We start from the raw sequence: 13,144 nt of genomic DNA, 5'->3' as shown, positions 1-13,144 counted from the left end.
TTGGTTTTTTTTTAATCTTGTGCAATCCATTTAATGTCTTGTCAACGAGATGGTCAGTCTTATGAATAAATTATAATATCATAAAATTAATAAGCGTTAGTTTAAAGGGAACAAACCTCTCTCCCCGTTCTGTGCTGGAGAAGAATTGCGTGGAGAAGCATCAACTGCATAACCCTAGTAAACAAAACCATGAAAAAATGAGTGTTCACACCAAATGATTGCAAAAGACAATTGGATACCAGTTTATTAGCCGTTTTAGGTCACACACACACATATACACGTGGTCATTGTCACAGGTATTTTGATGAGGAGAAGGAAAAATGTTTGCGGTAGAAAGTGAGTTCCAGATCTGAATGCAGAAGGTGAGAATTATTGGATTTCCCCTGTATGAGTTTGGGCATGGAAGGGGACACTTGGGACTGGAAGTGTAAATCTGTGATTCTCAAGACCTGATGAAGATGATCATTAGATGTGCCTGTTGCACTCACACTGCTATAATACTGCCATTTTCAGACAAAAAAATAAATAAATAAAAAAAAACATCCACGTATATATTTTGATATAACTTTCTATACACCAAATCTCGAAGAAAGCTTGTATTTTTACTGTAAGAGAATTTATATTTTTTTGTTAAAATCTGGCTGCAGATAAATATTATTTAACTTAAACAAAAGTAGCTAATTTTATGTTAAGCTGCTGAAAGATAAGCTTTTGTGAAGTTAGAGGTTCACTTTAATTGCAACTGTTCCATGAACCACTCAAAAACTTGTAACATGCTTAAAAAAAAAAAAAAAAAAAAGTGATATATAGATATATAGAGTGTCACATAAAACATTACCTTTTTTGCCCTTCTAATGTGTGGGCAAGGATGCATTGCTGTGTTGAATTTGTCAAAGAATTTAAAAAAAAAAAGATAACCTTTACAATGCTTTCAGATTCCAGCTTCATTTTAAATAAAGAGAAGGGAAACAAAGTTTATCTTAATTTCAGCCTCAATTTATGTTGCTGCTTAAGAACCGTACAACCGATAATTCAGAAGTGACAGCTAGACCCGTACAGAATAGACTGTGTGTGAAACAAAGCATTATGTATGTATTGGTTTTATCTCCGAAAGATTAAGTCTATCAAACTAGTTGATTTGCTGCATTTGGACTGCCAGAGAATAGCTTAGCTGTAGAAAATAAATTTGTAACAGTACTGAACGGAGCACATAGACATCACGCTGCTTGACCACAGGTCAGATCATACATTTACACAGATAAGTCATCCAGACTGAGGACCAAGTACATGTTTTCTGCCAATGCTGATGTAAACACTGAGCCTGCAATGTAGTGTTGTCCCGATTGGGGGGCCGAGAGTGTGCAAACATCACTATAAAAACGGTGTATGTCAGACCTTTTATTTAAGTCATGGGATTAAAGAAACACAGAAAAGCGAAGACTTGCCTGGTAGCGGAACAGTTAATCGGTAAGGATAACCGGTAGATGCACCTGTCATTTGTTTTGTGTCAAATGAATAGCTGTTCCAGAACTTAAATCTGAAGTACTATGAGCCTGCGGCAACAAGACAGACAGTTCTCTCCAATTAAAGCATTCTGTTCAATAGCACATTCTCTCATTTGAACTACTCGGGTGCCGGACCTGTCAGTGTTACAGTTCAGTGTCTGACACGCTTGTATACAGCTCCCAGCTAGACACAAAGCTTGTGCTTGATCATCGGAACTGGGCAACGTATGTCAAAGAATATGTCCAACTTCAAAACTTAAGGGCAGACAAGTCCAAAATTCAGACCCGTCAGTGAGTTTATTTTAGAAAGAGTGTCAATCTATCGGATGCTGTAACCGATCAAGTTTTGTTGTTTTATTTTTTAAATTACCTTATTCTCATCCCCCTGCCTCATTCTTCCGGGACTGGCAGGTACTGAGGGTCGTTTCCGGCCTTTTTCTTGTTGAAACAGATCTTGCAACCTATAAAACATGATACTGTTATTATGTGCATTATTCACCTATAACAAAAAAAACTAGATTAGTATTTTAGGCCAAATCAGGAGCCAAACATCTTCTAAGTGATCCACCTTCTATCAAAGGGTATTTGCTTGCTTACAGTGGCAAGAACTAAAGGAACCCTTTGGAATTACCTGGTTTTCTGCATCTAAGTCACAAGTATAGACAAACACAATGTGATTTAGCCAATAACACAAATTAAAATATTTAAAATGTCTTCATTGAACACATCCATTAAACATACACAGTGCTGGTGTAAAAAGTAAGTGAACCCTGTAGCAGCAGATCAGATCTGCCCAACGTTCAGGGGGGATTTTAGGCCGTTCTCCCTCACAGAACTGCTCAGCCATATTCTTAGGACGTCTGGTGTGAATGTCTCTCTTGAGGTCATTCCACAGCATCTCAAACGGGTTAAGGTCTGGGCTCTGACTGGGCCACTCCAAAAAAGTGGATTTTGTTCTGTTTAAACCATTGTGTAGTGGATTTACTTCAATTTTAGAGTCACTGCCCTGCTGCATTACAAAACCTCTACTGAGCTTCAGATGGCGGACAGCCACCTTAACATTATCCTGCGTGATACCTTGATAAACTTGGGAGTTCATCGCAAAGCAGCCCCAAATCATAATGCTTTCTCCACTGTACTTCATGTTGGTATGTGGTGCCCTTTTTTTGTACAGCTGTGTGTTCTTCACTAACAATTCAACCTTCGTTACATCAGTTGACAAAACATTTTCCCAGTCGAGCTGTAGAGTGTCAAAGTGCTCGTTGGCAAAACTTCAGGTGCACATCAATGTTTTATTGGAGAGAAGTGGCTTCCCCTGTGGCGTCTTGTCATGGACTCCATGTCAGTTCAATGTTTTGCATATGGTAAACTCATTAACATGAGATGTTAACCAGTTCCAATGATTCCTTCAAGCTTTTAGCTGTTATTCTAGGGTTATTTTATTACCTCATTGAACATTTTGCCTTGTGCCCTTGGACGCCCACTTCCAATGGAGCGTTGCCACAGTATTAAATTATCCCCATTTATAAACAATTTGTCTAACTGTGGACTGATGAATATGTAAACTCTATGGTAATCCTTTCCAGCTGTATGAAAAATCAACAATATCAACAATTCTTGATTGGTCTTCTAAGATTTATTTTTTTGAGGCATGGTTCACATCAGCAGCGGCACCTTGAGAATAGCAAACTCAAAAGGTTTGCTAACACCTGGCTCCAATTAGCCTTTGTTGAAGTCATGAGCCCAGGGGTTCACAAGCTTTTTCCAACCCACACTGTGAATGTTTGAATGATCTATAATACAATCATTTGTGTGTTATTATTGTAACCTAGATAAGGATCATATGTTTTAAGTCAAATTTATACATAAATGCACTTCTTGCCACTGTAAGTGAACAATAAAATGAACTTTACTGGAGTTCAATCAAACTTACTGCACACTAGGACAGTTATCTTTTAAAGACACTTCAATTTAAGGAAAGTGTTTAACCTTTTGAATATAAAAATCAGCATATTTGCTAACATTGTTCAAACATGCAACCCGATTGAAACGTATTTTATCAACTTGCTCTCCACAATACTGCATTAATGTACTGAGCATCACCGCTTCTCTGTCCACGAACACATACTCACAAAAAATATATGCTATGGATGCTCTGTTCAGAGAAATTATTGAGCCAGGACCAAGTCATAGCAACATAAGTCATTGTAATTGACGGTTAGCCTAATGTACCTTGTTGTGCAGCTGTTTTACTTTTTGTAACCTAACCCTGTGATATGGGAAGTTCTTCCATTGCAAAGAGAGAGGAATTCTGCCATAATACATACTAGAGAGTACAGATAATGGTTAATCTAAGCAGATCAGCACTTTAATGGCCCAAGCTAGGTTCTACAAGAAAATATTCCATCTCCCCAGGTTCCTCTTTAAAACATTCTTCCCTCCCAACATCCCTCTTTCCAATGAGCTCAGAATAACCTCTAAAAAGGTATAAGGCACAGCACTGAGGGACTGGGACATTCCCTGCGAAGGGCTGAAGGCTCATGGTCAGGAAATGGTGAGAGAAGTGGGTTGGTAGTTGGTGACAGTAGCCTACCGTGGTGGTGAAAAACATTGAAGAACAGTGCGGGAAGAAGAGAGGCGAGGAAGGAGAATGAGAGAAAGGGGAAGAAAGGGCTGAGAAAAAGGTGGGATAGAAAGGAGGAGAGAGGTTTTGATAGAGGGAAGAGGGAGAGAGGAGAGTGGAGTGCTAAAACATTTTAGGTGCCTGATCTGGATGCAAGATATATAGGCTAGGATCTATAAACAGCAGAAATGTGTTTTTGTAAATAAAATAAAAGAAAATACATAACATTTGAAAAGCCTTACTCTGCTACAAACGTAAATATGCAAAGGTCACCAAGACCCAGGAAAAACTGCAGCCTAGATGTGGACTGCTAGATTTAATGGTACTTGTGAATTATTCATGAATACACTAGGGGGTGCCCAGATAATACACACGTATAGGTGGTGTCCTGATAATACACAGATAATAATAAAGTACCGATTTAATTTTAAGGACAAAAACTTCACACATACAGCATCAAAGTTCAAAACAAAAGATGTCCATTTGCAGAAATTTGTGACCTTCACACCACATCATACATAATAGTATATTGTTAAATGTTTGTATACGAGCTACAATATTCAATATATAACAGAAAATGCATAGAATTCTTTTTAACAGGTTTCGTGAATGTATTCTCAGGCTGCAGTCTAAGGGCAGCATTCAGAACATATAAAGTGTTTTCAGAAGTAAACAATTAGCCACCGGCATGAAGCTAAAAGGGCAGTATTTACCGACTGATTAATAGTTTTAAAATGCTTGGGTGAAGAGGTGAACACACAGACATGAATTAATTTATCTTGACAACGATGATGGATTTCTGGCATTCACCAGCTTGCAGCTAGACTGCAGGAACGTTACGATTATCTACATTCATGTCATGTTTCACACACTGTTGAGGAAAACCGCAGTTAGAGCCACAAGGTGTAGAACTTTGATAAGAATATAATTGCACTAACCTGTTGTTCCAAGCCTGCAGCATCTCACACAATGACTGTTTCTTAGCTATCATTGACTCAAAGACAGACTGGAGTTGTTGAGGGGTGTCCAGGTTGGTGGAGAGCATTCTTGCCTGGAGCTTCTCAATCCAATTACGGAAATCTACCTCCTCCATCTAGAAAAATACGAGTGCAAACCAAAACATGAAGTTACACGACCAATCTCCCCGGCATATTATTATCCTCATTACGATATCTAAAAAACAAACCACTGTTACGGCAGCATTGCAAAAGTTGGAAGCTGACCCTGTTGCCTCCTCCGTGTTTGGGGGTGCTTGCCACACTGGTAAATAATCTAGTTGTCAATTTATGATCAAATTGATTATGTAGGAGCTTCTCTGTATTGGTGCTGTAGTAAACCAAGAAATCCTCATCAATAGTTCATCAAGAAGAGTCCTTTATAACCTGGTACTTTTAATGGTGGCATGAATTATCCACTGACTAATTGATGTACACGTTTGCTATCCTGGTTATTTTTACCTATCAAGGTGAACTATATTTAGAAATGACACATTCTGCCCTAAGTTATATATTTCCCCATTACTATTGTTCTTATTTTCATTTCTGCGCAAAGTACACATTGATTTATTACCTGCAGAGTGTCACGCGTGACCTTTGAATCATAATTACGTACCCTCAGAGAAACCATGGTCTTTGATTAAATTTGTTCTACACGCAAAATGGAGAAGGCCAGGGTTCGTATGGTTTCTGCTTCCTTTGATTTTTGCTTTTAAAAAGGTACTAAATTTATTATTGCAGATTATTTTCTACAGGAAAAAGCTTGAAAGATGCTCTTTTAGATAACTGTATACCGTATAACCGCATATACTGTTTTTTATAGTTGGTTAAAAATATTCCAAATTGTTAAACTGGAAAGCAAGATGGAGACATTAATTTTGGGGTTCAAAACGTAATAATGTGAAGTTGTTTGATGTAACTCTGCGTATGGTAAGTAGTAGCTAGCGATGGGATCTAGATCTCCCATTAAGTGCGAAACACTGGAAATTGTGTTTGTGTAATTGCCTGTATTCATAGCTATGTCACTTTTATAGCTGGCTAACATTTATCTGTATTCCAGTTGTCTTCCGACAACAAAATACATTTCCATCATGCGCTGTTTTAATTAATGAATCTCTCACCTCCTTCTGAGCAAAAAGGTCTTCCATCTTCTCCTCCCTCGTCTTGCTAAATGTATCTGTCTTTAGGGAAGTAAGGCGATCATCCACTGCGATATACACTTGTGTCACCCTGCAAAATATATTCAAAAATTAGAAGGCCATACATTAAAAATGAAGTTCTAGAGGGCATTTTGAGAATGATGTTAAGCTTTGAAGTTTGACATTTTCAGCATCAAAATGATTGCGCCCATGGGACTCAGTAAAAAGTACTAAGTGTACTAAGGCAAAATTCCATATTTTAAAACTTATATTTCAAAAATGTCAGCGATAGCCTTATACAATACTGGGTAAAGAAAGCAATTAATCTGAATTCCACAAAAAAGTTAAAAAGATTTGAATTTAAAATTCCTTAGTAATTTAGGCAGGAGACAATTGTGGGGGGGGGGGCATGCCAATGCCCATAGCTTCCTGAACAATCAATGTAAAAAACAGGAAAGTATGCTTCATGACACTGATTGGCTGATTTAAAAAGCCAATGGGTAGCAGGAAAGCGTTCCCATTGATTGCTTTCTGTGCATGCACACAAGGGGGGGGGTAGCCAAATCATCTCCCGAAACAGTCAGCGAGCCAGTCTTGGAACTAACTGGCAGCACGAAGATCACGTGGCAGGAGAAGTGTTCAGCCAAACACATGCCTTGTGCGTCAAAATAACTTGGTGGTGGGGAAAGGGGGGAATGTGCGTGCTGCCATTGGTTAATAGGACAACATAGAATCTCAGTTCATCAAGGGAACTTAAACTTGTACGGGTTTTGTGAATTTCTGTTTTATTTTATACCATATTGCATTTTTTCCCGGATGTAGTACTTCAGATCAGTGTATACATGAGATCAAAATGTTGGGTTCATGAAGCAGCTGTGGAGTATCATATACAAGAAAATCAAGCAAGCTTGTGATAGATATTAGGTTATATTAAAAGTTATGTTTTTTTTTATAAGAGGCAGTCCTTATAAGAGGCAGTCCTTCGTTCATACCAATCAGTGGGCTTAATTAGTTTGATTGGAAACACTGTGCATTTTTTTGATCAAACTAATTAAGTTTCCAATCAGCTTTTTTGCAGCATTATATTGAAAATAAAGGTAAAGGGAAACAAGGTCATATTTTTCTGGCAAAAAAACCCAATGCTAAATTGAGGTCTCGGCGGCTCCATATAACTACACGAACTTCTAGAACGCATCCATCTTGCTCCCCACTTCTTCTGATCTGGACTAAAGACAGCTGCTCAATAGCAGGAACTCGGAGTAGCATGAAATCAGAGGTATAATAATTTGCGCCGAAGTACAATATGCATGCTTTATGTACTAGGTAGCTAAATAAAGGGAAAACACTTGCATATTATACATGAGATCTTACAATAATTAATAGATTCATTCAGGTCAATATTCAGCTTTTGTCTACTTATTTTTATCATGTCACCAGTGGATATTTTTCTAGTAACTATGCAGTTATATTGTTTTCAGGAATTTTGCTAGTGATGGCAATATGTCTTATAACCACAATGAGTGTCAAAGTACATTACTTTATGAAAGAACCCACACAATTTTCTTTTATACTGCAGTGTTTTCTTTTAGTTAACGTATCGGCATTCCTTTACTGAAAACAAATTGAAGGCTATCGTTCCATTATAATGCCCAGCCTTGAAAACAACTATATATCAACTTATAATTCCTCTATTTAGCATGAATTGAAAATTCAATAGTATTTGTCACTAAATTTGAACTTGCATTAACCTTAAAAACATCTATATAAGCCCAAGTCTTCTGAACATGTGTTTCAGCAAGTTACTTTTAAACAAGTGTAAAAGACTACAATTATTAGAGAAAAAAGTACAGATTATAAATGTTTTAACCCCTTAATGACAAAGCCTGTACATGTACGGGCTCAAAATGCATTGTTTTCAATGGGGTTAGTGACCGCCCATTGTCCTTAAGGGGTTAAAAAACGCCATGTGTATGTTTAACAGACATTATTACCACCGAGATGTATTTGCTATACTAAGAACAGTTTTAGGTGGTATTTTGTTCCTGGAAGAAACACAGACCTAAGCCTTCACGTATCTCACAGCGCAGAGTACTTACTTTAGAGAGAAGTCCTTCAGATCCTGCAGGACTAATACTTTCGATGGAGTGTGTTGCTTTATATAGATTTTAGGCATTGGGACACACACTTCAAGAAGTCTGATGGAAGAGTAACTAGAAACAGATAATAGAATGATATTTTGTTAGTTCACCTCAACTTGGTTAATGTTTGATCTGCTGGTTTCACAGTGGTTATTAGTCCAGAGAGCCTCTGTAAGGATGTTGGGAAAAGAAGCAAGAGGACATCAGCACAGGGAATTACTAACGCTGGCTTTGCCGCAGCTTCTGCCGATAGCGGTTTCAATGAGGTTCTAACCTACCGCTTGTCCAAATGTGCAAAAAAAAAAACCCACAACCTATAAGTAGTTTTAGGTAAAGAACTTTATGCTGCAAGGTTGACTGTTCCCTTGTATGCTACCTGTTATGGGACAATAATAAAGTATGGTTCTATTGGTTCAGCTGATAAACATTGTCAACTGAATCTTTACCTGAATGAGGCAACCATCTGGTTATAGGAGAAATACTGGTGGTAGTTGTGGTGTATTGAGTGGCCACAGGGCTCAGCATTAGCCCTCCGGGTGTACTGGTTCCCATAGAACCGGAGTTCCAAATACTTTGCGAATGACATGGACCAGGAGTCATTGGATAGAGGTACCACTGGAGTCACCTGGGAAAAAACATACATACGCAGTGTCTGTGAATAAACTCATTTGCGGGAGAGACAGGTTTAACTTTAAATTACCGTATTTGCTCGATTGTAAGACAAGGTTTTTTTTCAGTGCAAATGCTCTGAAAAATACTCATCTTACATTCAAGGCTGTCTTATAATCAGACCTCAAATAAAGGTCTGACTACAAGACAAAGATCCAGATCCCCTGCAGTGCTGCAGGGGACCTGGATCCTCCTCTTTGGCAGCAGGTGCTGCCGGCACTTCTGCCAGGGCTTCTATGACGTGTCAGCGTGACATGACCTTCCGGTGCTCCACCACAGAAGCCGGGCGGAAGAACCGGCCAGCAGCAGAGGTTGTCTACGCGCATCGGGCAGACGTTCTCCGGCTGCCAGAGAGTTGCAACTAGAGAGCAAAAGGCTGTGTTATAATTTTGCAGTCAATAACTCAACAGCCAAAATGTGGAATTGATACATTCCTGACTATCAAGCATGAGGAAGAGATAAACCATGTCCGTTTAGTGGAATCTAACAGCTATTTCATCAACATATAGACCAGGGCATCAGGTTTCTTGAACAATACCTGTTGGCAGATTCGGCACCAGGAGTATGTGAGGATGGTGTGTTGGTACCCAGGCACTGGGGACTCCAGCTCCTTTAGAATGATCTGAACACAGCCATTACCATGGACAAAGCGCCGGATGTGGTGTACCATCGGAGTGTCACAGTACACACTGGGGCACTGATAAGAAGGTCTAGACAACCAAGAAACAATTCCAGCAGTATTTAGCTACATTCCGCTTTGTTATTGTATATCGATCAGTTCTACATCATTCTATAGGAGGTCATGAAACATACAAACTAAATTATAATATTATATATTATTCATATATCCAAGCAGTGAGGATATCAGAAACGGTAAACCCCATTAGATCCCCCACCCGGTCTGATCAAGAAGAGAGTTTGTCCAGTCTACAGATACCACAGAACAAGTGTCCTCCACCTATCACTTAATACATACCCTAAATATAGATGTAGATGTGCCCCCATGTGAAAAGCAAGCTACAACTAACTCAAGAGGCCTTTCCAATTAACACAGTACTCCCTAAATGTCCAGGGGCCTTCCATATTGTTCCTGTTCAGTAGAACTGCTACTAACAGCACGTGTACATATTTATTTTTTAATTCACAGCAAATAAGAGCTGGTAGTATCTCTTTAAAGAAGCACTCACCGAAAACAATATCTCTCCAAGAATACTCCTAGTGTCAGGTCATTTTTACCATAGAACTCCATTGTTACAATCCTAAATAAAACAAAGTACAAACATTAAGACTATGAGCATCTTTTCTAGGGTCAGTTCGGAGTCTGAAGCAATGCTGGCAGTAACACCAAGTCAACTTCGCGTTTGATGAAACACTAGTAAGAAATTAAGGAATGGCATATAAATCAAAAATGTGAATTAACATAAAATATAAATAGTGCACATTAGTCCAAAATGATTTATTGTATGCAAGCCGGAAAGATATTACAGAAGATTCCGCCGGGCAGAACAACACTTCGATGAAACATATATATTTTTGAATCAATATTCTCAGGAACATTCGAAGAGGGTGAACTTTCTTTTACTCATGACCGTACAAAACTATTTAATAGCTTTAGGTTGGGGTGTTGAAAGCTACAAAAGACAGGTATTAACAAAAATGCCATTGATGTGATATTTTAGTTCAATCACATTGCTACCAATATAAAATACTTAGAGTGAGCAACGGAGCAAGAAGAGGGATCATTCTTTATTAAAATGAGTTGATCAATTAATATTACCACCGAGCTTAGCCAGCCACACACTCCATGCCCGGGTGTCCTAACAACTGCTTCGCTACTCCTAGATGGCAGCATCAAATAGCACTTACCACGGACTGACACAGGCACTAGGAGCATTGCTAGACTGGGACGAGCTGCTGCTGAAGAGGACGCAGAGCCTTTGGTGGTTTATTGGATTCAGGCAGTCAATCTGGAACAAAAAGCAGGAACAATTTCACTTGGGTGTAGGCAGAAGGCCCAGAGCACCATTGTATTTTGTGTTAAAACTACAACATAAAGTTATAATAATACCATAACACATGACTCAATAGGTATATGTGGATGTTAAGAGCCAGACAAATCTAGAAACGGGCTTGATTTCTTTTTTTTTTTACCAGAAAGAGGTAAGCCCTCCGAGAACACAAATTATCAGTAGCCAGGTGTAAACATTTGTCAAGGCCTTATGTAACATCTAAAAAAAAAACTATTATTTGATAACATTTTTAACATATTAGCACCTGTTTCACTCTTCTGTATAGCTTTTGAAAAGTTATGGAAATGCACAGGAATCAGTTTATACTTTTATACATTTTACAGACTCTACACTAAAATGTGTACATAGGTACTTTTGTATCTCTTAACAGCTGTACATCTGAACTGATACTACTATGCATTGTTGTTTTGTATGTTTTTGTTGATTGACATTAAGGAAATATCTAGGTTTTTAGAAAAGCAAATACTGAAGAGGTCCCTTATCATGTATGAGGTGTTATGTACCTTAGTGTTTATGGACATCTCATTCTGAAGAAGACCTTTATCATCTTCTGACTCGTTCTTGGCTTCATTTTTACTGGAGGAACCACTGGGCGCGTCCTTGGTCTGCACAAACGGGTCCATATCCTTCTGACGGATCCTGCCACCCCTAGCTCGATAGTCAGCTAGAATCCGGGCCAAGTTCTGGCTGTCACCCAAATGCTCAGCAATCCTGGTGCTCAGCAGCTCATGAGATGGTAGCACTTCAATAGCTCTTCCGTGGACACTGCCGTTCATGCCTTTCATGCTGGAGAGTTCACGCAATAACTGCTTTTTTCTCCTACTTTCCACGTCTTTCATTTCTTTGTTGATTAGAGGAGACATATAAACCACATCAGGAAAATAATCCCTTGTGGGGCATTTCATACCCTTTTCTGTTAACAAAAAAGGCTCTCTGAAAGAAATAATTGGAGAGATACACAGAATCACATCTTTCAGCTCCTGTTTAAAAGACACGGAATGCATTTTCAGCCTGTCATCTGAGGAAGGGACTTCTTCTGTGATATATAACCCAGTATCATCTTGTAAAGGATCTCTGAAAAGCCTTAACGGACTCTTTGGCTCCAGAGCATGTTCTACTTGCTGTTGTTGGTCTTCATCTTGTGTAATGCCGGGTATGTGGCACATCTGGGTCAAAAGTTCTGGCTCAATTGATACAGAGGACAGCAGTGATGATGATGATGATAAAACTACAAGAGGACCCTGCTGTGTCAATGAAGCCTGGTCAAGATTTTTAATCTGAAATTCCCCAGTCTCGTCAAACCCTGATTTTTGTTCCCCAAAGTCTATATCGTCAGCAGATTGGGGCTCAGACATTATATGCAATCTCTCTGACGACATGTCAGAATCCCAGGTGATGCCGCTGCAATCCTCTCCATTAAATAGGTCTTTCTGACTGCTGTCTCCCTCATAGCTTTCAATAAGAGAATGGAAGGAGCTGCTTTTGGGCAGTGTCGGCGGCATGGCAAACTCATCCATAAGAAAGGAAATTTCCAGCTGAGAATGATATGCAGCATAGACCATAAAGATGATTATTTCCTTGACACGAGACAACTCATATTCAGATGCTCCACGTAGCTTAATGGTGCAGCCCAAATGCGCCGGACATCCCTCAAAGAACATGAGTGTTTTTGATTCATCTGTAAAACAACCAAGAAACAAATGCAAATTACAATATACAAATCTCCACACTAACCGTAACACTGAGAGCTGCATTTTTCCAGTATATACGTGAATATTTTTTAGCATCTCAACTAGACAGATCTGCACATTGTTTAAGCAAGCGATGCAAAATACTTTACAGTCTCGGTGCTTCAAGCAAACTTTCAACCAAACAATAACTCTTGGCCTATTTTCATTGGCAGGATTTGCACCACAAATATGCTGTCAGATAGGGATTTCTAGGTAATGGCAACCATTATCGCCACTATATTATACAGGTCAACTTTATGAAAAGCTCTTGATGTGGATGACCTGTGCCCCATTACACCATTCCCAGTTACTAAA

The 13,144-nt window shown here is 38.9% G+C and overlaps 1 protein-coding gene across 1 annotated transcript in view; it reads right to left on the bottom strand.

Annotated features, from left to right (window-relative positions):
• Positions 1-13,144, bottom strand: part of PIKFYVE (phosphoinositide kinase, FYVE-type zinc finger containing) — a 58,089-nt gene that overhangs the window by 23,981 nt on the left and 20,964 nt on the right. The window contains exons 20-29 of the mRNA XM_053471681.1: positions 11,603-12,777; positions 10,936-11,036; positions 10,257-10,328; positions 9,608-9,779; positions 8,847-9,025; positions 8,359-8,472; positions 6,245-6,353; positions 5,067-5,221; positions 1,876-1,966; positions 117-174 (exon numbers count right to left, since the gene is read on the bottom strand). Coding sequence (XP_053327656.1) covers positions 117-174; positions 1,876-1,966; positions 5,067-5,221; positions 6,245-6,353; positions 8,359-8,472; positions 8,847-9,025; positions 9,608-9,779; positions 10,257-10,328; positions 10,936-11,036; positions 11,603-12,777 — 2,226 coding nt within the window. The remainder of the gene's footprint in view (positions 1-116; positions 175-1,875; positions 1,967-5,066; positions 5,222-6,244; positions 6,354-8,358; positions 8,473-8,846; positions 9,026-9,607; positions 9,780-10,256; positions 10,329-10,935; positions 11,037-11,602; positions 12,778-13,144) is intronic.

This window comes from Spea bombifrons, chromosome 7 (assembly GCF_027358695.1).
Source record: "Spea bombifrons isolate aSpeBom1 chromosome 7, aSpeBom1.2.pri, whole genome shotgun sequence".
Taxonomy (NCBI): domain Eukaryota; kingdom Metazoa; phylum Chordata; class Amphibia; order Anura; family Pelobatidae; genus Spea; species Spea bombifrons.
The sequence above is the reverse complement of the archived record's forward strand: the minus strand, read 5'-3'. Positions and strand labels throughout refer to the sequence as shown.